At 48.4% G+C, this 27,500-nt stretch overlaps 1 protein-coding gene across 1 annotated transcript in view; it reads left to right on the forward strand.

Moving 5' to 3' along the window:
• jmjd1cb (jumonji domain containing 1Cb) overlaps window positions 1-27,500 on the forward strand; it is a 148,788-nt gene that overhangs the window by 53,753 nt on the left and 67,535 nt on the right. Inside the window, exon 2 of the mRNA XM_080461992.1 lies at window positions 6,251-6,439. Within this exon, the coding sequence (XP_080318118.1) occupies window positions 6,251-6,439 (189 nt within the window). The remainder of the gene's footprint in view (window positions 1-6,250; window positions 6,440-27,500) is intronic.

Here is a 27,500-nt window from a genome sequence, read left to right on the forward strand (position 1 = left end):
TTACGGTGCAGTCTACCTGCTTTGTGTGGTGGCCCCCAACTCTCAGGGTCTCCTCCTCCTTGTCCTCCACCACCTCCTCTTCTCTTTGCCTCCTTCTTCTGTGCTTCTGTTTGTCCTCCTCATGTGTGTCTCCGTCACGTGATGAAGCTGCTGCGTATCCTCTTGTCCTCTTTGTTGTTGAAACCACGTTTCTGTCACCTCCTCCTCTCTTTCTTCTCTGTGCTGCTTCCATCTTCTCTGTTTCTTTCTTCAGACTGCTGATCTTTTTCATCCTGTCTTTCTTTGTGTCTTTGACTCTTTTGTCTTTGAGGAACCACTCTCTGGTCAGTCTTTTGCTGTCCTCGTCCTCATGACTTCACTGTTGTCTTTGCTGAAGCGCCTCCTTCCCTCTTCCTCCTGCACATCAGCTCAGGGGGACGTTTGTCTCTCGTCCTGACGGTGTTCTGATGGTTTCTGTTTCTGTTAAAGTTTAACAATCGGCTTTCCCTCAAGCGGAGTATTTACCTCTCAGTTTACGCAACTTCGTTTTCAGGTGAAAATACATTGTTGTTGTTGCCTCTTCGTTTCAGAAAAGTTCTGCATTTTACACTGCAATGTTTGGAAAATGATGTCCGTTTCCATGGGAACAACAGAAACAGTGACAGCAGTGGAGTTTTTCAACTGCAATCTTGTTGTGTGTTTAGCAGCAATATGCATGATGACAATAGGAGGATTCTGATTCTGATTCTGATCCGTCTGTCCGTTATGTGGAGACACAAGCAGAGTTCATGTTGCATTGATGAACTTGCAGTCTCAGGACAGAGGCAGCAGGATTAACAAGACTGTTCAGAGGCAAAGTTACAGGTCTTGCTTGTCTGTTGGGACATTAAACACCTCCAGACGTCACACAGATGCTCTGCATGCATCTACTTCCTATAATCTCAGCACTGCCCCCCATGGTTGCCTGTGGTAATGCAACATGTGGCCAGTTAGGAAGCTGTCAGGAGATAAACGCAGACGAACGTCTGGAAGCTTCAATGAGCCTCGGCAGTGGAGCTCATCTTGGGTGGAGGAGATTGTCTCTGATGACACTGCCGGGATCCGTCCTCAACCAGGTCTCCTGAGGTGGCCTGAACGCCACATTGCTCCAGCAGAGTGATGGGAGGACTGGACTACAAGCACACAACTTGTGATTGGTGTGTAGGTGTGTGTGTGGACTAAAGGAGTTTTCATAGTAAGATTTGCAAAGTGGATCAGGTGCTAAAGATTTTAAAAGAACCCCCCCCCCAGATGAAAAAAGCTCTGACTCTGATTCAACATTTAAAGAGGAGGCACGACGGATCTGTGGAGGAGTTCAAGATTTACACAGTCAGATTATCTTTTCGGTTAAATAGAATAACACTGATGATGTTATATACGTTCATCTTTTGTGTGAAGCTCCCTCGGCTTCATAGTAACAACAGAAAGCTATTAGGGGAATGAGGAATGGAATTCCCATTGATTTGGTAGAAGATCTGGAAGGTCTGGTCTGTGTTTGAGGGAGCAGAGTGAGAGAGCAGAGCAGAGTGGAGTGAGAGAGCAGAGTGGAGTGAGAGAGCAGAGTTGAGTGAGAGAGCAGAGTGGTGAGAGAGCAGAGTGGTGAGAGAGCAGAGTGGAGTGAGAGCAAAGTGGAGTGGAGTGAGAGAGCGGAGTGAGTGAGAGAGTGGAGTGAGAGTGAGAGAGTGGAGTGAGTGAGAGAGTGGAGTGAGTGAGAGAGTGGAGTGAGAGCAGAGCGGAGTGAGAGCAGAGCGGAGTCAGAAAGCAGAGTGGTGTTAGAGAGCAGAGCGGAGTGAGAGCAGAGCAGAGTGAGAGAGCTGAGTGGAGTCAGAGAGCAGAGCAGAGCCAGAGAGCAGAGCGGAGTGAGAGCAGAGCAGAGTGAGAGAGCTGAGTGGAGTCAGAGAGCAGAGCAGAGTGAGAGCAGAGCAGAGCCAGAGAGCAGAGCGGAGTGAGAGCAGAGCAGAGTGAGAGAACAGAGTGGTGTTAGAGAGCAGAGCAGAGTGGAGTGAGAAACATGTAAACAAGGAGCCACCAGCTAATGCTAAGGTTCTTACTACTGTTGGATGAACTCTATACCACTATACTATTTTTTTTAATATAAATATATGTTTTGATTCATTTGCCTAAAATCTGTTTAAAAAGTGTCCCTTGTGGAAATAAATGGAAAAATCCAGGAAGTGACAAAGGTTATACATCATCTTATTAAAAATGAGTCACAGTGCTAAAATGTAGACACATTTATTTTCAGGGTGATTGTTAAATCCCGATTATATGACAGCAACTAAAATAGTGAACTAGACAGTGTAACCTGTCACATCTGTCAGCTGAAGCCTGTTAGTGACTGTGAGGCCTGAACAGCTTCCTGACAGCACAGGTCCAGCTCTGTTGTCCTGTTCCCTCTCTTTTCTCCAGCTCTCCCTACCACTCCATTTAAAAGGCAGATTGGTTTGCTCTCTCCCGATTGGTGGAGTGGCTCATGCCACCTCCTGATTGGCTGCCGCTGGTCTCAGGCACAGCCAGCCACAGAGCAGCTCTGCAGCCGCTAGTGATGGGCAGATTATACACCACTGTACCAGGAAAACACACACACACACACACACACACACACACACACACACACACACACACACACACACACACACACACACACACACACACACACACACACACACCACACACACACACACACACACACACACACTCTTTAAACTGATCAGAATAGCAGGATTTGCAGCTGTTTGGGTGTGATGCATTCAGCATGAAGTCGCTGTACACACCATCTCCAGGCACCTGGAGCCACACTGGTTTTCAGCAATGATGTGAAGCTTTTTATAAAATGATGTTTGTTTTTGTCTGGATGCTAATTTTGCTGCATATGACTTTCACTGACAACCTGCTGCTCAAAACCTTCTGGAAAGGTCTGATGAAGACCTGCAACTGGTAAAAGGGCTTAATGATCAGAAATGGCTCAAACATGGAGACAACCGCTTAAAAAGTGGGACAGCATGGTCCAAACCCTGGGACCAGACTGTCCTGTCTCTATGTGTGTCGACCGTCCTGTCTGTGTGTGTGTGTGTGTGTGTGTGTGTGTGTGTGTGTGTGTGTGTGTGTGTGTGTGTGTGTGTGTGTGTGTGTGTGTGTGTGTGTGTGTGTGTGTGTGTGTGTGTGTGTGTGTGTGTGTGTGTGTGTGTGTGTGTGTGTGTGTGTGTGTGTGTGTGTGTGTGTAGACCGTCCTGCCCATGTGTGTAGACCGTCCTGCCCATGTGTGTAGACCGTCCTGCCCATGTGTGTAGACCATCCTGTCCATATGTGTGTAGACAGTCCTGTCCATGTGTGTAGACAGTCCTGTCCATGTGTGTAGACAGTCCTATCCGTGTGTGTAGACAGTCCTATCCGTGTGTAGACCATCCTGTCCATATGTGTGTAGACCGTCCTGTCCATATGTGTGTAGACTGTCCTATCCGTGTGTAGACCATCCTGTCCATATGTGTGTAGACTGTCCTATCCGTGTGTAGACCATCCTGTCCATATGTGTGTAGACCGTCCTATCCGTGTGTAGACCATCCTGTCCATATGTGTGTAGACCGTCCTATCCGTGTGTAGACCATCCTGTCCATATGTGTGTAGACCGTCCTGTCCATGTGTGTAGACAGTCCTATCTGTGTGTAGACCATTCTGTCCATGTGTGTAGACAGTCCTATCTGTGTGTAGACCATCCTGTCCATGTATGTAGACAGTCCTATCTGTGTGTAGACCATTCTGTCCATGTGTGTAGACAGTCCTATCTGTGTGTAGACCATCCTGTCCATGTGTGTAGACAGTCCTATCTGTGTGTAGACCATCCTGTCCATGTGTGTGGACCGTCCTGTCCTCTGGCTATGAGTCCGGTCACACGGTGATGTAGGTGTTGGGTCTCTGCTCTCCTTTGTTCTCAGTCTGATAGAAGCCCACTGAGCTGTCTGTCTCTGCATAGCCACTGCTCACTATGGCCTGGCGTTACTATGGAAACAGACTCGGCAGACAGTTTTCACATCCCCGTCACGTGTGAGTGTTCCTCACTTGATAATCAGTCTGCGTACGTCCTCACAGCTTTCAAACCTTTCCACCAATCAGACTTTTCTGTTTACATGCAGACTAATTTAAGTGACCAGATTCCATCATGCTTTGTGACATGATCACATGATCCACATCCAGCTTGAGCAGAAGCTTTGAGTTGGACTTTAAGACCGGGTCTCAATGAGCTGGACGCCTATAAACACTGTAAGTGACGGACGTCCTGGTTGATTTGTTAGTTTAGTGTTAAACGGCTCATTTCTGTGGATGAATTCATGCGGCAGTTTGTGAGTGGGTGAACGAGTGGGTGGGTGGGTGAACGAGTGGGTGGGTGAGCGTGTGAGCGAGCGCCCTCAGCCTGCCTCTGCCTCGCTGAGCTCACAGACCTGACGTCACGTCACTGTGGACACGTTGGCATCGTTCTGCTCAGAGAAAATAACAGAAGCTGCCTCAGATGAACCGCACGCACGCACGCACGCACGCACGCACGCACGCACGCACGCACGCACGCACGCACGCACGCACGCACGCACGCACGCACGCACGCACGCACGCACACTTCAGTAGGTCAGATCTGATCCAGTCACCTCACTGAAATAATGGCTGATCTCGAGGATCAGCTACTGAGTGGTCGGAGGATAAACGCCTTAGCAGCAGCGCCAGGCTGGACACTGCAACAGTTTGAACTTATTTTAAATCATGATTCACTGACGGAATGTGGAATTCACACTGCTACTTTATTACCTGCTGACTGAGGTTTGTTTACCTTCCATATGGAAGGTGGCTGTCAAAATAAAAGTACCAAGTCCCAGGAGACTGGGACTTGGTACTTTTGTTTTGACAGTCACCATAACAACAGTGGACCAGGACCAGGACCTGGACCAGGACCTGGAGCAGTGTTTAAAGCGTCTACAGGGAGATGGAGTGGGAGTGTTTTCAAAAGGTTGCACATTGGGAGTTGTTCTCACTGGCTCCGAGCAGCGTGGTGGAGTAAACAGACGGCTGAAGACATAATGGCGTAATGGAGTCGTAGCGTTCTTCACTCCGTGTCCTCTCACACTGACGTCTGGCTGCTGGGATCCGCTCTCCATCAGGAACCCTTCATCTGGTTGTTGTTACTGTTGTTATTGGGCTTGTTGATAATGTGATGACCATGAATTAGCTCTATATTGTGCAGCCGTCATGTGGAGGGGAAGTTTCTGACGTAGGTGAATGCTCCCGTGTTGATGGAGCCTGTGAGGCTCGCTGGTGGAGGTGGACCTCTGCGCTGCACTGAAGTGGAGCTGGCAGGTCATGTGATGGAGGCTGGAGGGGGGGTTGGGTGGGGACAGCGTCCTGGAATGACTGCTGCGCCGCAGCCTAAAGCACAGCAGAGATTAATAGGAGGTGGAGGCGGAGGCGGAGGTGTGGGAGTGAGAGGAGCTACCTGATCCTCTGAGGAGAGCTCAGATTAGTGAGGCTGGAGGGAGGCTGCAGCCGCACAACAAAGAGCCAGAGACACTCTCTGCCCTCGCTGTCTGCTGGCTCGAACTGCAGCAGTGCATGATGGGAGGGGGGACGGGGGGGGGGCTGAACGAGGAGAGATGCACCCGTTGATCCCTCCTCTGCCTATGGAAGGGGGAGTGGGGGAGGGGAGTTATATAGGAGGGAGGAAAAAGATGGAGATATGGCAGGGGAGATGAAATGAAGAGAAAGAACACACACACACACACACACACACACACACACACACACACACACACACACACACACAGTGTAGTGAGTGAGTGATCAGTGCAGCGTTACAATCCTTGAACTTTCCTGCTGACTGTACCATCAAAGAGCATTTTCTATGATTCCATCTCCACTTCAGACGGCTGCTCTACATGCATGTGTGAGAGGATTTCACAGATTGTTCCTCCTCCAAAGCTTCACATTATCCTTTAAGAAGAGCTGAACATGGGACAGCAGAGCGACTCTTCATTCTCCTCTCTCCTCCTGGAGCTTCTCTCCCATTCAGCCTCCTTCTGCACAGGAACATGTTCTGGGTTGTTTGGGGGGGCCCTGGGGGGGTTTGGGGAGGTGATCCGGGTTGTTTGGGAGGGCTCCGGGGGGGGTTGGGGGGTGATATGGGTTATTGGGGGGGGGGGGATTTGTGTAAACACGGTAGTTGTTGATGAACTCACCTCATCTGTGTCCGCAGGTCTACGTGGAGTTTGACGACCAGGAGTGGGAGAAGAGAGAGTGGGTGAAGGTCTTTGAAGACTTCCAGCTGTTCCTCCTGGAGCACCAGCTGGTCTGGGCCAAAAGGAAGGATGGAGCAGGAGGAGGAGGTGGAGCAGGCGGCCTGCTGCAGGGAACCAGGTCCAAACACATACAGTGGCCTGCCCTGGTAAGACCTTTGTTTTCTATTTATAGGCTGCCTGCTGTCAGTGCTGTGTACTGCTGAGTACTGCTGAGTACTGTCTGTGTACTGCTGTGTACTGCTGGGTACTGCTGAGTACTGCTGTGTACTGCTGGGTACTGCTGTGTACTGGTGTGTACTGCTGAGTACTGCTGAGTACTGGCTGTGTACTGGCTCGTCATGACTCTCAGCACTTCTCACTCGTTGTTCTTTGTTTACCAGCTCTCTGACTCATGTGCTCTCATTCCCAGTTCTACTCCTCTACCTCATGTACACACACACATATGGGGGTATTATTGTAGCAAGACTATTTGTCTATACGTATGAAGAGTTGTCTGTCTGTCTGTCTGTCTGTACCTCAATCTGTCTGTCTGTACCTTAGTCTGTCTGTACCTTAGTCTGTCTGTACCTCAGTCTGTGTGTACCTCAGTCTGTCTGTACCTCAATCAGTTTGTCTGTACCTCAGTATGTCTGTACCTCAGTCTGTCTGTACCTCAATCAGTCTGTCTGTACCTCAGTATGTCTGTACCTCAGTCTGTCTGTACCTCAATCAGTTTGTCTGTACCTCAGTATGTCTGTACCTCAGTCAGTCGGTCTGTACCTCAGTCTGTCTGTACCTCAATCAGTCTGTCTGTACCTCAGTATGTCTGTACCTCAGTCCGTCTGAAGTCAGAGTTGTCAATGTGAACCTGAATCTGAAAAGTCTCTGCATTCGAATAAAAGTGCTGAAAATCCAGACAACTCACCAGTTACGAGTCGCTCAGTTTCACAATTGGCTGTTTCTTTAAACGTGACTTTTGCTTCACTTCTGCTGTCTGAAGGATTGAAGCTGTAAATCCTGGGTTTTGCTGCCCTGAGCTCAGGCTCACAGGCTCCTTCATTCTGCCCTGCACCTCAGTAGTTAAGGACTGCCAGCCATCAGGTGGCGCTATGCCCCAGGCTCATTGACATATGTGACATTGGGGACGGGGTGCAGACAACGATGGAATCCTGACCACATTCTGTGGGTACTTAACAATTTTGCACTTCTTTATAATTAGTGAGGCGATCGCTGGGCCTACACCTGGAATATGATATTTAAAGACGATAAGTACTTGGATGCAGTAAGGGGGAAATCACAATAAAGTGAATTTTACCAAAACAGTATTTATTAAGCAGCACAGTCATGAAATTGTCATATTTTATTTTCTTCTTCACTTGAATAAACACGGCGGGTGGAGTTTGTCTGTAGAATGTTTGCCACCAGGCAGATTCTGTCTTTGGTCCCGTGTGTTGAAGAGTTTCCTGAATCCAGACTTTAAACCACACTAACAGAGACCAGGTCGTCTGCTCTGTGGACGGTTTCCGTCACGTCATCGCACGTCATTTTGAACTATTTTGTCGTATTGATCTGGAAAGGGAGGAGGTCAGACTCGATGGTGTCGGCACCGGTTGCTTCAGGTTCCTAGTAGTTGTGGAAGTGGCAGACGTTGACGTCGTAGCTTCAGACACTCTTCATTTCACGCGGAGGATTTTTAAACGTGCTGCTTCCTTTTGAGGCGACGCTGAGGCGGCATATTCTGCACATTTGTTTGTTCAACGTTGTTCAACGTCTTCCTTCTAGAATCCAAACTCCCATCATACGGTGGATCCCTGCTCTTTGTCTTTGCAATGAACTCGTCTTCTTCCATCTTCCATGACTGTTCGTACATCCGCTCCCCGCTAGCTCTCTGCTAAGCTAAGGTGCATGACGTCGCCTTCGCCAGAGGGTGGGATGTCTGTAGGAGCGCTCATTTTGTCCAGAGGACGGGATGTCTGTAGGAGCGCTCATTTTGTCCAGAGGAGGGGATGTCTGTAGGAGCGCTCGTTTTGTCCAGAGGACGGGATGTCTGTAGGACCGCTCGTTTTGTCCAGAGGACGGGGATGTCTGTAGGAGCGCTCGTTTTGTCCAGAGGACGGGGATGTCTGTAGGAGCGCTCGTTTTGTCCAGAGGACGGGATGTCTGTAGGAGCACTCGTTTTGTCCAGAGGACGGGGATGTCTGTAGCAGCGCTCGTTTTGTCCAGAGGACGGGGATATCTGTAGGAGCACTCGTTTTGTCCAGAGGACGGGATGTCTGTAGGAGCACTCGTTTTGTCCAGAGGAGCGCTCGTTTTGTCCAGAGGACGAGATGTCTGTAGGACCGCTCGTTTTGTCCAGAGGACGGGATGTCTGTAGGAGCACTCGTTTTCTCCAGAGGAGCGCTTGTTTTGTCCAAAGGACGAGATGTCTGTAGGACCGCTCGTTTTCTCCAGAGGAGGGGATATCTGTAGGAGCGCTCATTTTGTCCAGAATACGGGATGTCTGTAAGACCGCTCGTTTTGTCCAGAGGAGGGGATGTCTGTAGGAGCGCTCGTTTTGTCCAGAAGACAAGATGTCTGTAAGACCGCTCATTTTGTCCAGAGGACGGGATGTCTGTAGGAGCGCTCGTTTTGTCCAAAGGACGGGATGTCTGTAGGAGCGCTCGTTTTGTCCAGAAGACAAGATGTCTGTAAGACCGCTCGTTTTGTCCAGAGGACGGGATGTCTGTAGGAGCGCTCGTTTTGTCCAAAGGACAGGATGTCTGTAGGAGCGCTCGTTTTGTCCAGAGGACGGGGATGTCTGTAGGAGCGCTCGTTTTGTCCAGAGGACGGGATGTCTGTAGGAGCGCTCGTTTTGTCCAAAGGACAGGATGTCTGTAGGAGCGCTCGTTTTGTCCAGAGGACGGGGATGTCTGTAGGAGCGCTCGTTTTGTCCAGAGGACGGGATGTCTGTAGGAGCGCTCGTTTTGTCCAAAGGACGGGGATGTCTGTAGGAGCGCTCGTTTTGTCCAGAGGACGGGGATGTCTGTAGGAGCGCTCGTTTTGTCCAGAGGACGGGGATGTCTGTAGGAGCGCTCGTTTTGTCCAGAGGATGGGATGTCTGTAGGAGCACTTGTTTTGTCCAGAGGAGCGCTCGTTTTGTCCAGAGGACGAGATGTCTGTAGGACCGCTCGTTTTGTCCAGAGGACGGGATGTCTGTAGGAGCACTCGTTTTGTCCAGAGGAGCGCTCGTTTTGTCCAGAGGACGGGATGTCTGTAGGAGCACTCGTTTTGTCCAGAGGACGGGATGTCTGTAGGAGCGCTCGTTTTGTCCAGAGGACAGGATGTCTGTAGGAGCGCTCGTTTTGTCCAGAGGACGGGAGGTCTGTAGGAGCACTCGTTTTCTCCAGAGGAGCGCTTGTTTTGTCCAGAGGACGAGATGTCTGTATGACCGCTCGTTTTGTCCAGAGGAGGGGATATCTGTAGGAACGCTCGTTTTGTCCAGAATACGGGATGTCTGTAAGACCGCTCGTTTTGTCCAGAGGAGGGGATGTCTGTAGGAGCGCTCGTTTTGTCCAGAGGACGGGATGTCTGTAAGACCGCTCATTTTGTCCAGAGGACAGGATGTCTGTAGGAGCGCTCGTTTTGTCCAAAGGACGGGATGTCTGTAGGAGCGCTCGTTTTGTCCAGAAGACGAGATGTCTGTAAGACCGCTCGTTTTGTCCAGAGGACGGGATGTCTGTAGGAGCGCTCGTTTTGTCCAAAGGACAGGATGTCTGTAGGAGCGCTCGTTTTGTCCAGAGGACGGGGATGTCTGTAGGAGCGCTCGTTTTGTCCAGAGGACGGGATGTCTGTAGGAGTGCTCGTTTTGTCCAGAGGACGGGATTTCTGTAGGAGCACTCGTTTTGTCTTTGTTTGCCGCTGGCTGCAGCCAGTAATTTAATGCCCGCCGCTCAAAGCTACCGTGTGACACTGGAATATTCACATTGTAGTAATTTTCTAAATCGCACAGAGAACAAGCTGTAATGTATAGAGTATATTCGATATATCACCCACCCCCAAACCTTCGTAATACTTTGTGCAGCTCCGTCCAGAAGGATTTGATGTCTGGACACTCCCTAAACATGTGCCAGTGTTTGGTTTCCTGACTTCTCCACTGTATCCAGCACGTCGCTTCCCCACCAGAAAGATTGACCTTTTATTTTGGTATCATGAAGAAAGAGATAATACTCTTCCACCACGCTCGTTAGTACATTTCCACTGGGATTGGCCAATCCAAGATAGTCATGGTTTGCCTTCCTTCTCCCATTTGTCCTTAACATATCCTGGACTGTGGGACTTTTTCACAATATTGGGTCACTTTCCTTTCTGATGTGTTCAAGACGATGACATACCTGGAGAAATCTTTAAAATCTGTTCTTTCAAGGTCACAGTCTACCCTTAACCTGTCCAAGTCAAAGTATCCCTTTCCTAAGAGACCAGAATGTTGTCCCTTCCAAAGTCCATGATTTAAAACCCTTATGGATTGTCTTGGGTTTAAACTGAGGATCAGAGGCACACCATTGAATTATCTGTAATTTATGTATTTTGTACTCTTCCCTCATCATATTCCAGATTTTTAACTGTACTTTACTATGGGTTCTGTACCTTTGTACAAAACTTCCCAGATGTTTGTGAGGTCATCCTGCTTGTACTGGGGGTCTACCAGAGTAGAGCGTTAGGACGGGTTCCACAGGCTTACACAAATCAACGAGGTGTCTAGTCTGAGTTGCACAATAATACTCTTTAACTTTAGGCAGTGCCATTCCCCCAGCTCTTTTGGAAGTTGTAAATCTAACCCTGTTTTTTTTTTTTTTAACCCTGCCAAATAAATCTAGAAATAGTCTTGTTCAATTCAGAGAATTGCTTTGAGGGAATTTCTCCAGGGAGTGTCTGAAATAAGGAAAGCTACTGAGTGGGAATATTCTATGTGACCGAATGAATTCTGTGACTAAGACTAAGGATCCTTTCACATTGGATAGTCCGGGACTCGGTTCACTTTGGAGGGGGCGGAGCCAAAATGTTCACCCCTTCATTTGGTTCGATGGCGTTCACATTGACTTTAGATACCAGATCAAACGTCCTGGAAAACCTCCTGCAGTTCCACCAGCTGCTGGTTTGGGGGCGCTGTCGCCTGAAACAAACACTGACCAGAGAGGAAGTGAAGAAGAAACACGGCTCATTGATTGGTCCAGACTGGATGAGGAAGTCCCGCCGCTTTTGTCTGTGGTGGCTAGGCTAGTTAGCTCGTGGCTAATGGGTAGCCTTAAACAACCGCGATATAAAGTCTGTGGACCAGATATCAATGAGAGTCTTCCGCTCTACTTCCTCTCTACGTCCTCCTCTCTACGTCCTCCTCTCTACTTCTTCTTCTCTACTCCTTCCTCTCTACGTCCTCCTCTCTACTTCCTCCTCTACGTCCTCCTCTCTACTTCTTCTTCTCTACTTCTTCCTCTCTACGTCCTCCTCCCTACTTCTTCCTCTCTACTTCCTCCTCTCTATGTCCTTCTCTCTACTTCTTCCTTTCTATGTCCTCCTCTCTACGTCCTCCTCTCTACTTCCTCCTCTCTATGTCCTCCTCTCTACTTCTTCCTCTCTATGTCCTCCTCTCTACTTCTTCCTTTCTATGTCCTCCTGTCTACGTCCTCCTCTCTACTTCTTCCTTTCTATGTCCTCCTGTCTACATCCTCCTCTCTACTTCTTCCTCTCTACGTCCTCCTGTCTGCATCCTCCTCTCTACTTCTTCCTCTCTACTTCTTCCTCTCTACTTCCTTCTCTCTACGTCCTCCTCTCTACTTCCTCCTTCCTACTTCTTCCTCCTCTCTGCTTCCTCCTCTCTATGTCCTCCTCTCTACTTCCTCCTCTCTACTTCTTCCTCTCTACTTCCTTCTCTCTACTTCCTCCTCTCTACTTCTTCCTCTCTACTTCCTTCTCTCTACGTCCTCCTCTCTACTTCCTCCTTCCTACTTCTTCCTCCTCTCTGCTTCCTCCTCTCTACGTCCTCCTCTCTACTTCCTCCTCTCTACGTCCTCCTCTCTACTTCCTCCTCTCGACTTCCTCCTCTCGACTTCCTCCTCTCGACTTCTTCCTCTCTACTTCCTCCTCTCTACTTCCTCCGCTCTACGTTCTCCTCTCTACTTCCTCCTCTCTACTTCTTCCTCTCTACTCCCTCCTTCCTCCTCTCTATGTCCTCCTCTCTACGTCCTCCTCTCTACTTCTTCCTCTCTACTCCACATCTGCTCGCGAAATATTTTACAATTTTTTCTTTCTGCGTCTAATTGTTCGGATTCACGTGGTTAGCTTTGTTTGTTTACTACCCAGGATGCATTGTGCTCTACGTCGCATCCTCTCACCCCGCCCACTGGAAAGATCGTTTGTAAAGGAACCGAGACCAAGCACTTCATTGGGACCAGAGATCTTCTTAGCACTTGTTCAGAGTTGGTGGTCGTTTTCACGTCACCCAAACGAAAGGGTTTGTCACTGAAGAGACTCTGGCCCGGTTCCAACGGGAATGTAAACACGCCCTAAGGAAAGAAACTGAAGTTCATCTGTGTTTGCCTTCTTTAATTTTCTTTAAGAGGGGGCTATAATTAATCTTAGCCAGTCTTTGAACTCTTTTTGGAAAGTTTATTCTGAGATATTTTAATACATTTTGATCCCAATTAATATGGAGTTTCTCTCTAAGTTGCTTTGTGGGTTGATAGCTGATAGCTAATGTTTGTGTTTTCTGTACATGTCATTTATATCCTGAATAATTTCCAAAATTTTCTGGAAGATCCATTAATTTGGCGAGTGATTTGAGATGATTACATAAGTAGACCAAGACGTCATCAGCTTATAGCACCACCTTGTGATCTTCTCCATTAATGCAGATTCTTTAGAACGCTGAGTCTGTCTGATCCACTGTGCTCGGGGATCTATATAGAGCGCAAACAGCAGAGGCAAGCCGACATCCCTGTCTGGAGCCACGCTCCAGTATCGTATGTCTGAGAGGGATCCAGGGATTTTTATCCGGGCTGATGGCTTACTGTATGATGTTCGGATGCTTCGAATAAAAATGTTGTCGATGCCAAATCTTTTTAGAACTTTGAACTGAAAAGGCCAATTTACCAAGTCAAAGCCTTCTCAGCACCTATACTAACTAAACAAGCGTCAAGATTATTCTGTTGAATATGGTAATATGTGTAATGATGGTCTAATATCATCATGAGTCCGTCTTTGTAAAATAAATCCAGTTAGGTCGTTATGTTTAAGCTCAGGGAGAATCTTGTCTCGTCTTCTGGCGAGGATGGATGTATAAAGTTTGTCGTGGACATTTAACACTGACATTGGACTGTATGGACTACACTGTGATATACTTTTGCCTCCTTGGAAATAATGGAAATCACTGCCTCATTCCAAGATGGAGGTGTTTCAGCTCCTGCTCATGTTGTGTTGGCAGCTTGGAGAGGGATTGGTTCCAACTCGGCCTGAATGACCTTCTACCCCTGTGAGACGAGGCTGCCCGGGGGCCAGGCGGGGGCCAGGCGGGGGCCAGGCGGGGGCCAGGCGGGGACCAGGCGGGGGCCAGGCGGGGGCCAGGCGGGGGCCAGGCGAGGGCTCAGCGATATTAGATGGTGAAAGACTACAACGTGTTGACGATCTGACAAAGCACAGAGATCATAGAACTGTCTGTAGAGTTTTAATTATCAGGTTCACCACATTGGAGTTTCATTGTTTAATTGGCTGTACTTTCAGAGGAAACCTCAGATGAAGAAGTCAATGGCAGTTCAGTTGTGTAGTAGATGTGACTGTTTCTACATGTGGGTACTTTATGTGTATATACATGTCTAGAATGTATACAAGTATTTAGTCTATTGTATTAGAATACATGTATCTGTCTTTATTTGTTATATTTCCAATAGTATCATTCTATAATCATGATTGTACATTGCTATATATATTATTCATAAAATGTGTAAGGTATTTATACCTTTTCAATATATAATTTGCTTTAATCTAATAGTGCTAATATATAATATTGATTTATGGACTCCTTTTTGGACTTGATTCTATTCTACTACTGTTTTGGTTTATTGGTGTGCACTGTTGATTTTAATATTTCAATTTGAGCATGTTCAACATAAAATATGGAATGAAATGAAATATCCTCAGTTACTTAAGTTTGCATTTCTATTTGACTCTATTCTATAAGGTATTTAGTGTTTTAGTACTTAAATTCTGTCGAAATAACAAATAATATTTGGAAGAAGTTTATACCAGTTGATATTCCCCACAGGGAAGATTTGGAAAAAATAGACCTTGAATTGTGCATTCTAATGCTTTGTGAACTATAAAATACTACATTGTAAAGTACTAAATACTACATTGTGACCTGTGATACATTGTATGACCAGGTGATATTGAACGAACCAAACAACAAACATGTTATTGGATAAACAGACATATTAAACACATAACTGAAACAATAAACATTTGTGTACAATATACAGTATAGTATAATACACATGTATATAATATATACAAAGATGTATACAGAATTAATACTAAATGAAGTTTTACTTGGGGTAGGTGGGAGGCACATACAGTCCAGTGGTTTGGCCGGTTTGGAGCCTTGAGCGGCCGGTTTTGGTCCACGGGCCTGATGTTTGACTCCCTGGTGTGTTAAAGTGAAGCTTGAGCAGAGTCACAGTGCAGCGCCACCTGCTGGGAACAGTTAAATCATCACACATATTTTAGAGGCTTTGAACAAACCCTGCACTATTGTTTCGGCTGTCTTTTTGGGAAATGGCCCGTCCACATGCCTGCTGGAGTCTCGCCGTCTCAAACTGTGGCGCCCAGCCAGGCTTCATGTTTGGCCCATATTCCAGGATAGTATTGGAATTTGCTGCGAGCCAATTAAAAGTGAAAGGTCGGCCACAGCTGGCTTGTGGGCCGTAGTTTGGTCATCCCGGTGTTAGAATCTTACTTTGTATATTGTATCGTCTGCTCGCTGCTTTCGCTGTTTTCTCACCAAGAAGTTTTATCTTGGGAATATCATATTTTTTTTCCTTTTCCTGTGTATATATTATATTTATCTCATTTCTAATGCTTTTATTCTAGCCAGCCCCTTTGGGTTTTGTTCTCTCATGTTGTGTCTGAAGATCTTTCAGTTCTTTATCAAGGTCTATCAATCATTATGGTTTTTGTTTCTTTCTAAAGGAACAAAATGATCTTATTGTTCCTCTGACCACTTTTAAAGGTCCCATACTGTAGCAGAGTCAACCTCTCTATCCTTTTCCTCAAGAAGCCTTTTTTTGTTATGAGTTATAAATCTTGGATTATTCAGGATATTTGTGTTCTCCCTGGATTACAGTACATGGTTAGACAGATCAATACATCCAATATCACAACCTATGATGGTCTCTGTAATACAGAAAATAATCTATTCTCGAAAAGACATCATGTGGATGTGAGTAAAAAGTATAGTGATGGTCTGATGGAGAGAAATCCCTCCATAAATCTAGTTTTCCCAGCTCTGTCATTGAAGCATTGACTTTCCTGTGTAATCAAGTACTTACTGGGTTTCTGCACCAGTCCTGTTTTGGATTGACACGGATAATCCAGTCTCCACCACATACGACGACCCCTGTACCCTTTACCATCAAATCAAATACGTTTCTTCAAAAAGCAAAATCACTTCCAGAGGGAGCGTCAACATTACAAATTGTTATAGTAACATCAAGTATTTTCCCTGAAACTCTGGATGTGCCTTCCCGGTCAGTCGGCTCTGGAGCCTGTTTGAATGGTATTTGTTGCTCCGCCTCTCCAATGACCTGATGGATAAGATGAACAATAGACCTTTGAACAGCCCGTTCTTTTAAGTGTTTCATGCTCTGGTGGAGTGAGCGGTGTCTCACAGAGCACAATCTGCACAATCTGCACATTTTACCTTTTCACTTTTTATCAATACCTGCCTCCTCTGAGCAGGATTTAAAACCCCATTACCATTGAAGAAATCACTTTAAGGGTTTTCCTTTTCATCGTCTACTACGATGGCCTCCATTTACAGCTACCGAACCGGACCGCTGTGGAACATTGTTACCGAACCGGACCTCTGTGGAAAAGTGTTACAGGACCGCTGTGGAACATTGTTACCGAACCGGACCTCTGTGGAACAGTGTTACCAAACCGGACCTCTGTGGAACATTGTTACCAAACCGGACCTCTGTGGAACATTGTTACCGAACCGGACCTCTGTGGAAAAGTGTTACAGGACCGCTGTGGAACAGTGTTACCAAACCGGACCGCTGTGGAACAGTGTTACCGAACCGGACCTCTGTGGAACATTGTTACCAAACCGGACCGCTGTGGAACATTGTTACCGAACCGGACCTCTGTGGAACATTGTTACCAAACCGGACCGCTGTGGAACATTGTTACCAAACCGGACCGCTGTGGAACATTGTTACCGAACCGGACCGCTGTGGAACAGTGTTACCAAACCGGACCGCTGTGGAACATTGTTACCGAACCGGACCGCTGTGGAACAGTGTTACCAAACCGGACCGCTGTGGAACATTGTTACCAAACCGGACCGCTGTGGAACATTGTTACCGAACCGGACCGCTATGGAAAAGTGTTACAGGACCTCTATGGAACATTGTTACCGAACCGGACCTCTGTGGAACATTGTTACCGAACCAGACCGCTATGGAACATTGTTACCGAACCGGACCGCTATGGAACCACTATGGAACCACTATGGAACCACTATGGAACATTGTTCCCGAACCAGACTGCTATTGAACTGCTGAATCCACTTCTAGTAGTAACAGCTTTCCTCATTCTTTGGTAAAATGTCCCCCAGGACTGGTGGAACGTTAAGCTGTCGTCCCTCGTTAGGAAACCGGAGCGCCGACACAGTTCTCTTGTTTTGTAAATGTTGCTGTGAGTTTTAACTGTGAGGAATGTGTGACTGTAGCTGTTAAATAGGCTCCCATGACAGTATCGTGTGTGTGTGTGTGTGTGTGTGTGTGTGTGTGTGTGTGTGTGTGTGTGTGTGGGTGTGGGTGTGGGTGTGTGTGTGTGTGTGTGTGTGTGTGTGTGTGTGTGTGTGTGTGTGTGTGTGTGTGTGTGTGTGTGTGTGTGTGTGTGTGTGTGTGTGTGTGTGTGTGTGTGTGTGTGTGTGTGTGTGTGTGTGTGTGTGTGTGTGTGTGTGTGTGTGTGTGTGTGTGTGTCATAACATTGCATCAGTGAACCCCTGCAGCCCTCTTCCTCCTCCAGTATTCATGCTCCTCTTCTTCAGTCTGACTCTGTTGTGGAGTGAAGAGTCGCTCCTCAGTGACGTGTTGCTTTGCTCTGGCTGTTAAAGGTGGTGTTTAAGATGGTGCAGACTGCTGGTGGAGATGATCTCACATCTGGATTCAGGCTGATCTCATCATTACAGTACACAGAATTCATTACATCGCAAGCAAATGACCCATTTATTGGTTTATCGACTTGCTAATTTATTTTGAGGGCATGTTATTGTTTCTTTTTAAACCTTTCAAAGTCTTGGTACATTACAGACCTAACATGTTTCTCCGTACGGGGACAGGTATATAGAAATAACAATTAACTCTGGGGACAGACTCGGTTCATAAAGAGGCAGCAAATACAAAAGAAAATGTCTATTTAATAATATCAACTAATATATGCATGTATCTATATACACGCACTCGTACTCTCATACATGTATACTTGCACACGCATACATACTTTACATGCCTCTACATACATTATACAAGCGTTTTGCTGGAGGGGCAAACAAGCAGAGCAAAACAGGAGAACCTAGTGGGGGTCATTAGCCACCTTGATGTAGTTTGAAAACGCATCCCAGAGGAACCCCGGGTCCCAGAGGAACCCCGGGTCCCAGAAGAACCCCGGGTCCCAGAAGAACCCCGCGGCCCGTCGCCACTTCATCTACTACGCTTACATTCATTAATGCAGTTTCGGTTACTGCACAGACCCGTTCTTTCACCTGTAGAACTTCTGATGACTTCCTGTGTCTTACAATGAATGGACAATCTTTGGTTGTACCCCTCTCTGTGTCTGCTACATTTTTGATGTATTTATATGGAAGAGTTACTGCGCCCCCTAAAGGCCTGGCCTATTGTACTACATCGTTTTCAGCCACTTTCATCGTGACGTGTGGATGGACATTTCTTTTAAGTATGGCGAGAAAACCAATTGTTTGGACTTGTGTGGACAGGGCCCGAGTCTGGACTTGTGTGGACAGGGCCCAAGTCTGGACTTGTGTGGACAGGGCCTGAGTCTGGACTTGTGTGGACAGGGCCCGAGTCTGGACTTGTGTGGACAGGGCCCGAGTCTGGACTTGTGTGGACAGGGCCCGAGTCTGGACTTGTGTGGACAGGGCCTGAGTCTGGACTTGTGTGGACAGGGCCTGAGTCTGGACTTGACATTCCAGTTCCAAGTCACTTACTTCAAGTATTTACAATCTGAGTCCAGAAAGGTCTTATTAAAACACATTAATACATTATAATCCTCTCTCACATGTTCACTACAATCAGACACCATTATCGCCCATCTACTGCTTCCAGTCTCTCCACCAAGGTCTCCTGCCAAGTCATCTTAGACTGGCTCCTCATGGCTGCAAGAAGACTTGGCAAATAGTGAGGCTTTTTGTTTCCCAAGGGAAAGTTTCAGATAGTCTATCTACCATCATATTATCAGTAATATTGTGTAGGTTTCAGAAAATGCAACACAATTTCCAAAAGTAATTTTTTCCCAAATGAAAATTCTGCAGCAGCTCGTTCTACCCAATCTTCTAATAGACGCTTCATGGTACTTGGACCTCAGGTTTCCCTCCAGTACCCCCACTCCCCTACATCGGGATTAGACCACGATAACGAGTATAATGTAGCCTGTGTGTGCTTTAAATATTTTATGTACTCTGCTCCAGATATCCTTTGAATGTTGTGGTACATTTCTGCTGTTTAATCATCTTCCTTCATCTCTGAGCTGACCATTTGAGGAGGCTGAAGATGCTTCTCCTCAGAGCTGCTGGAGGAGGAGCAGGTGGAGGTCCAGGGGAGGAGGAGGAGGAGGAGGAGGAGCAGGGTGAAGGTCCAGGGGAGGAGGAGGAGGAGGAGAGGAAGAGAGGAGGAGGAGCAGGGTGAAGGTCCAGGGGAGGTGGAGGAGAGGAGCAGGGTGGAGGTCCAGGGGAGGAGGAGGATGAGGAGAAGGAGAGGAGGAGGAGCAGGGTGAAGGTCCAGGGGAGGAGGAGGAGAGGAGCAGGGTGGAGGTCCAGGGGAGGAGGAGGAGGAGGATGAGGAGAAGGAGAGGAGGAGGAGCAGGGTGAAGGTCCAGGGCAGGAGGAGGAGGAGCAGAGTGAAGGTCCAGTGGAGGAGGAGGAGGAGAGGAGGAGCAGGGTGGAGGTCCAAGGGAGGAGGAGGAGAGGAGGAGCAGGGTGAGGTTCCAGGGGAGGAGGAGGAGGAGAGGAGGAGCAGGGTGAAGGTCCAGGGAAGGAGGAGGAGAGGAGGAGCAGGGTGAAGGTCCAGGGGAGGAGGAGGAGAGGAGGAGCAGGGTGAAGGTCCAGGGGAGGAGGAGGAGGAGAGGAGGAGGAGCAGGGTGAAGATCCAGGGGAGGAGGAGGAGAGGAGCAGGGTGGACGTCCAGGGGAGGAGGAGGAGGAGAGGAGGGGCAGGGTGAAGGTCCAGGGGAGGAGGAGGAGGAGAGGAGGAGCAGGGTGGAGGTCCAAGGGAGGAGGAGGAGAGGAGGAGCAGGGTGAGGTTCCAGGGGAGGAGGAGGAGGAGAGGAGGAGCAGGGTGAAGGTCCAGTGGAGGAGGAGGAGGAGAGGAGGAGCAGGGTGGAGGTCCAAGGGAGGAGGAGGAGAGGAGGAGCAGGGTGAGGTTCCAGGGGAGGAGGAGGAGGAGAGGAGGAGCAGGGTGAAGGTCCAGGGGAGGAGGAGGAGAGGAGGAGCAGGGTGAAGGTCCAGGGGAGGAGGAGGAGAGGAGGAGCAGGGTGAAGATCCAGGGGAGGAGGAGGAGAGGAGCAGGGTGGAGGTCCAGGGGAGGAGGAGGAGGAGAGGAGGGGCAGGGTGAAGGTCCAGGGGAGGAGGAGGAGGAGGAGGAGGAGGAGAGGAGGAGGAGCAGGGTGAAGGACCAGGGGAGGAGGGGGAGGAGGAGGAGGAGGAGAGGAGGAGGAGCAGGGTGAAGGTCCAGGGGAGGAGGAGGAGAGGAGCAGGGTGAAGGTCCAGGGGAGGAAGAGGAGGAGGAGAAGGAGAGGAGGAGGAGCAGGGTGAAGGTCCAGGGGAGGAGGAGGAGGAGGAGAGGAGGAGAGGAGGAGGAGCAGGGTGAAGGTCCAGGAGAGGAGGAGGAGAGGAGCAGGGTGGAGGTCCAGGGGAGGAGGAGGATGAGGAGAAGGAGAGGAGGAGGAGCAGGGTGAAGGTCCAGGGGAGGAGGAGGAGCAGGGTGAAGGTCCAGGGGAGGAGGAGGAGAGGAGGAGCAGGGTGAAGGTCCAGGGGAGGAGGAGGAGGAGAAGAGGAGCAAGGTGAAGGTCCAGGGGAGGAGGAGGAGGAGAAGAGGAGCAAGGTGAAGGTCCAGGGGAGGAGGAGGAGGAGAAGAGGAGCAAGGTGAAGGTCCAGGGGAGGAGGAGGAGAGGAGGAGGAGCAGGGTGACGTCTCAGTGGTGTACTAATAGCAGCAGTAGTAAGAGTATTAATAGTTGATGTGGTCCTGAGAGCAGCTGCAGCAGGAATCGGACCGACACATTTGGATCTGGACGAGGTCCAGGAAGTTTCTTGTTTACAACTCAGTGTTGCTCTGAACTGAACTGGGTTCCACCAGACCTTCAGTCCTGCTTTGTCTGAGTCGCATTCCTCCACAGACTTGGTAATAAACGTCCTGTTGCTGGAATGTCCAGTTCTTCAGTCTGAGCAACAGAGAGACATGTCCAGTTGAAGGAAGGAAGGAACCACTGAAACGTACTGATGGTTCCTGAACGCCTCACAGGTGAACTGAAGCTGATCCACTGATACTTTCTTCTGTTTCTGTGTCGCCGGCTTGTTTCTGTTCATGTCTCCTTTCTTTACCACAGATCAACATCCGATTTCATGTCTTTCAAGCTTTTATTGGGAACCTCATGCAGCTCACACACACACACACACACGCTCACACACACATACACACGTGCACACACACACACACACACACACACACACACGCTCACACACACACGTGCCCGCACACATACACGTGCACACACGCACACACATGACGCACGCACACACACACACGCGCACACACACTCTTCTTTCCTAGTTTCAGAGAGGAGAGCGACTGAGGGAACGGGAGAAGCTGTAATTTAACGGCTCTTGTTTATGTTAAGAAGGGAAGGCGTGTATTTGTGATATTTTGAAGCACTGGATTCCTCAGACTGTGGTATCTGCAGCTGCTGCCAGCACACAGCATTTCATGGACAAGTGTCCCTGAGGAGCTTCCAGAAATCCCCAAAACAAATCTGATTGATTTTGATTCACATTCTTGGTTCCTCTCTGCTTCTCTAACAGCAGCGCAGTGATGCATGCTGGGAGGGAACACGTCCCGTGTCTGGTGGCTCAGGACTGGCTCTGCCTTTGTTTTTAGACTCAGAATAAGTGAAGTCATCTCTTTCCTGGAGCTGGAGCGTTTTGAGGCTCCTGGAGTGCTGCATCATTCCTTCATCCTCCCCTCACAATAATATGTTGTGCACATTGTGGACGGCTGCTCAGATTGCTGTTTGTGGGCCCTTCTAATCACAGCTTCACGCTCTCCCTTGTCCCAGATGTTGGATGCAGACTGACAGACTTTCTGCTACTGGATCCGCCTGAAGCCCTGAACAGCAGCTCAGTCTGTCATCCATCTGTCGGCAGGTCTGAAGGCAGAGCTTCATCTTGCAGGATTGTCCAACTCACAGGCGACGGTCAACAGGCGGTTTCAGAGTGAGAGGCTGCTGTGGACTCGTCTTCGCTGTGGGGGCTTTTCCACCGGAAAGAACCAGGTTCTAGTTCTGGTCCAGGGCCAGATTTAGCACCAGTTCTTTGTCTTTCCACCACCAAAGCCCCGGACTATCAGGGGCTAAACTGCTGCTACGCTGGCCCCACTTCATTGCTGGACCAGAGAGGAGCCAGACTGGGACCCAACGTGTCATCAGCTGGGGGCGGAGTTATCTCTGGAGTTATCTCTGGAGTTATCTCTGGAGTTATCTCTGGAGGTATCTCTGGAGGTATCTCTGGAGGTATCTCTGGAGGTATCTCTGGAGGTATCTCTGGAGGTACCTCTGGAGTTATCTCTGGAGTTATCTCTGGAGGTATCTCCGGAGGTATCTCCGGAGGTATCTCTGGAGTTATCTCTGGAGGTATCACTGGAGTTATCTCTGGAGTTATCTCTGGAGGTATCTCCGGAGGTATCTCCGGAGGTATCTCCGGAGGTATCTCTGGAGGTATCACTGGAGGTATCTCTGGAGTTATCTCTGGAGGTATCTCTGGAGGTATCTCTGGAGTTATCTCTGGAGTTATCTCTGGAGGTATCTCTGGAGGTATCTCTGGAGGTATCTCTGGAGGTATCTCCGGAGGTATCTCCGGAGTTATCTCCGGAGTTATCTCCGGAGTTATCTCCGGAGGTATCTCCGGAGGTATCTCTGGAGGTATCTCTGGAGGTATCTCTGGAGTTATCTCTGGAGTTATCTCTGGAGTTATCTCTGGAGTTATCTCTGGAGGTATCTCTGGAGGTATCTCTGGAGGTATCTCTGGAGGTATCTCCGGAGTTATCTCCGGAGGTATCTCCGGAGGTATCTCCGGAGGTATCTCTGGAGTTATCTCTGGAGGTATCTCTGGAGTTATCTCTGGAGTTATCTCTGGAGTTATCTCTGGAGGTATCTCTGGAGGTATCTCTGGAGGTATCTCTGGAGGTATCTCTGGAGGTATCTCTGGAGGTATCTCCGGAGTTATCTCCGGAGGTATCTCCGGAGGTATCTCTGGAGGTATCTCTGGAGGTATCACTACCTAAAAGGCGGAAGTGAGGCTGTACCGGCTTTCTGAAAACTCCAGCGAACACGGAGCCCCAGAGTGGTTATAGAGAAAGAAAGAAAAAAGACGCGTGGGAACGATATAATAAATCGTTCCCTGAAGTTAATAATACGAGGGAACAGGATTATTTAATCTGCGTTCGCGGAGCCGCGGCTCTCGAGATGCTGCAGAGCTCCACCTGTCAGTCAGCTACGTCAGATATAATTTAGAAGCAGTTTTCCATTGTAGTTTATTTTTCACACTTTTCATGGTGACATTATTTTAACTACGTCACCTCCAGCTCTTGTATGGCGTTCTGACCACAGGCTGAGGTCTGCATGAGGCAGCAGGGGGCGCTCCGCTATGAGACGCTCCACAGAACCTCTTTATAACGAAGCCAGACTTCTGGTTCCTCAGGAACTACTAAACAAACTACAAACTACTGGAAATGAAAGCTTGGAGTTTTTAGAGCTAAAATGAGCCTTTTAATGGCTTCATGTGAAAGAGAACTTTAATCAGAGTGTTTTCCTAGGTTACCATGGAAACGGCTGTAGAGCAGCGTTCTATCATTCTACACCTCCGTTCCTCCATGTTGAAGCTTTTGATTCAGACACGTCCAGAAATAAAGTGAAAGGAGCAGAAAGTCACTATGGAATGTTGGAATGGTGAAAAATAAGACCCAAAGTCATTCATGTTATTATTATTATTATTATTGTCTCTATGTCCACTCCGGGACTCTGGACTAAAGCAAGACAGACGTGAACAAACACCAATAGAGCGACGAGGAGACTCAATGTCTTCATCCGAGGTTCAGGTCAGACTAGATGGAGCGACCGGGACCAAACCACTGGTACAGTCCGTCTCCTGGTTCCTGGATGAGCGCTGTCAGCGCCAGATTGGTGAAATCAGTGACGTATCACGTTTTGGAGTGACGCAATGACGTGGCTCTCACTGGCTCTGTTAACGGAGGAAAGAGAACCAGTTCTTTGGTGGTGCTCATTTAAGAACTGGCTCTGAACTAGAACCTGGTTCTTGTTGGTGGAAAAGTCCTGTGTGTGCCCATTCATGTCACACTACCAGGGAGGATTACTCTGGAGTGTTGGATTAAGTGTTGATGATGGAACACACTCTGTGGTCATAAATATTGAATTCATTGGTAAATATTATTGTGATTGTAACAACATGAAACGCCCCCAGTGGACAGACTGAGAATAACAGTCTGCTGTAGCTTTGTTTGACTTTCTGTTTCTGAGCCGCACACTGCTCAAGTCCTGTTCTGTTACCTAGCAACAGGGGCCCACTGTGGACAAGAGACACACACACACACACACACACACACACACACACACACACACACACACACACACACACACACACACACACACACACACACACACACACACACACACACACACACACACACACACCCCTTTGTTCTCCCCCCATGAACAGAGCCAGTACAGTGACCAGATAACAAGGATGCCCGCTGAAAAATTTCAGGTCGATTACGGTGATCAGCTGTGACATATTTACTCGATCACAAGTGGTGGAAATGTGTGTGGTTGCGAGACGCATATAATCCAGTAACTAGTAAGAAGGTGGCCATGACAACAGCCAATCAGAGTCAACCTTTTCCTGCTCCACTTCCGCTTGCAAGTTGCCGGAGTTGTAAACAGAATGAGTGAACGTGGAGCTAAACGGGGCGCTGAGAGCAGAGAGACAGATGTCCGCCATGACTTGGACTTGTCCTCTGAGGATGAGGCTATTGTTGAGAAGGAAGGTTTCTGAACGTCGGTTGCGTGGCGGTGGTTTGAGTCCCTCCGAAATGACATTAAGCCGATGTGCAAGGTATGTCGGCGGTCAGTGCCCTCACAAACCGGCAACACAAGTTTTTTCAATCATTTGAAGAAGTATCACCCAAGTGATTATAGGGAAAGCATGACAGTACGAGCGGAGTCTGCACAGCCCGCCGCTGCTGCTAGCACACGTAGCATTAGCAGTTCAGCCACTACTGGTGGTGCAGCCGCCGAGCCACAGCAACAAGCAATCTTTCAATCAAATGTTATACTGTCGAGTAATTAAAAACAAATTCTATGTTCATGTTATTTCATTTGCTTTATTTACTTTGTATGTTCATAAAAATGTTGAAGTAATCTCTAGTTTCTTTAGTTTTCAGTACAGATGCTTTTAAACTGGCCGTTTGAAAACAAATTAAAACATTGTGATAATAATCGAGATCAGACGATATGAAAAAATAAATTGTGATCATTTCTATTGCCATATTGCGCAGCCCTATGGTGATGTCACATGTTTACTAATGGAGGTCGACTAAACTGTAATAAATGTTTCTGTACTCTTTCTGTTCACGTCAACATGTTTACTGGTCACATGAAGTCCTGCTGCTCCACACTTCAGACTTTCCAAAATAAACCAGGTGCTAGTTCAGCTGCTAGTTCAGGTACTAGTTCATGTGCTAGTTCAGGTACTAGTTCTGTGGAGCGTCTCATAGCGGAGCGCCCCCTGCTGCCTCATGCAGACCTCAGCCTGCGGTCAGAACGCCAAACAAGAGCTGGAGGTGAAGTTAGTTACAATGATGTCACCATGAAAAGCCTGAAAAGAACTGGTTCTAGGTTCTAGATCCACCAGCTGACTGACAGGAGGAGCTCTGCAGCTCTAGAACCACGACTCCGCCATCGCCTTGAAATGATCTCCTTCCCTCACTTTATTAACTTGAGGGAACGACTGATTATCTCGTTCTCTCGTATTATTAACTTGGGGGAACAACTTATTATATCGTTCCCTCCTTTATATATTTTTCTCTCTAACCACTCCGGGGCTCCGTGTTCACTGAAAGCCGGTTCAGCGTCTCTTCCACCTCGTAGGTATATAACTCCAGCGATAACTCCGCCGCCAGCTGATGACGCCTATTGCTGTGGCTTAGCACCCGTTTAGCCCCTGACAGGCCGGGACTTTGGTGGTGGGAAGACAAAGAACTGATGCCAAGGCCCCGTTTCCATGGCAACGTTTCACCTGACAACACCTAATCCCTTAAAAAAAGGAGAGTGTTTCCACTGCAGCAGCGGACACAGAGACAACGATGTAGTTAGTCTGCCGGGCCACTGTAGGGCGCTGTCGTTTGATTTTGGAATGAAACTACACAGACGTGTGCAGAGAACAAAACACTATAAAGGTGAAGAAAATGGAGAGAACCTGACATCAACATGGACTGATGACACATCGGATGATATCAGGGAGAGTCTCAACTATTAAACTACTGATCTGGAGGTTAAAACTAGAATATGGACCGCGGGTCGTACCACTACGGGTCAAACCACTACGGGTAGGCCATGTTTGTTTACAACTGGATGTGTGTGTGTGTGTGTGGGGGGGGGGCAGTAACAGGCTCCGCCTCCATCCGTCTCTGCAGGAGGGAATAGTGATGGTGACAGAATCTTTCCACCTCCAGATACAGTGGATCAGAACACTGGGGTCGAGTAAACAGAACCCCCAGTGAAGTGAAGAAGGTTTTGCAGATACACTCGTATTCGTTGTCGTGTAAACGGGGCCTCAATCTGGCTCTGGACCAGAACGAGAACCTGGTTCTTTCTGGTGGAAAAGCCCCCACTGAGGTTACAACACAGCAGTTTTCACACCTTTGAAATGCTGCCAGAGGAAACTGCACATGATTACGTAATGAACGTGTTGTGATAGACTGTGAGACTACGTTGTTGATGGGTTGTCCTCCAGTGTGACCAGGTTTCACAGTCTACTCTGTCGTTGGTGGAAATTAGGTCATAAAAAGCTCTGCTTGGTCTCCCTGAGCAGCTGGTGGGTGTAATCTCCTGCCTCCTGCGGTGTGTGTGTGTGTGTGTGTGTGTGTGTGTGTGTGTGTGTGTGTGTGTGTGTGTGTGTGTGTGTGTGTGTGTGTGTGTGTGTGTGTGTGTGTGTGTGTGTGTGTGTGTGTGTGTGTGTGTGTGTGTGTGTGTGTGTGTGTGTGTGTGTGCGCGTGTGCGTGTGCGTGCGTGCGTGCGTGCGTGCGTGCGTTACTGGAGCAGAGTGTAAATCTGCTGAGCGATGGGAAGATTAATCAGAGCTGGTGTGTGGTCAGCTGATGAGTTCAAAGGTGTGTGTGTGTGTGTGTGTGTGTGTGTGTGTGTGTGTGTGTGTGTGTGTGTGTCCTGGCTCCCTG

Source organism: Lipophrys pholis (genome assembly GCF_963383615.2).
Source record: "Lipophrys pholis genome assembly, chromosome: 1".
In the NCBI taxonomy this organism is placed as follows: Eukaryota; Metazoa; Chordata; class Actinopteri; order Blenniiformes; family Blenniidae; genus Lipophrys; species Lipophrys pholis.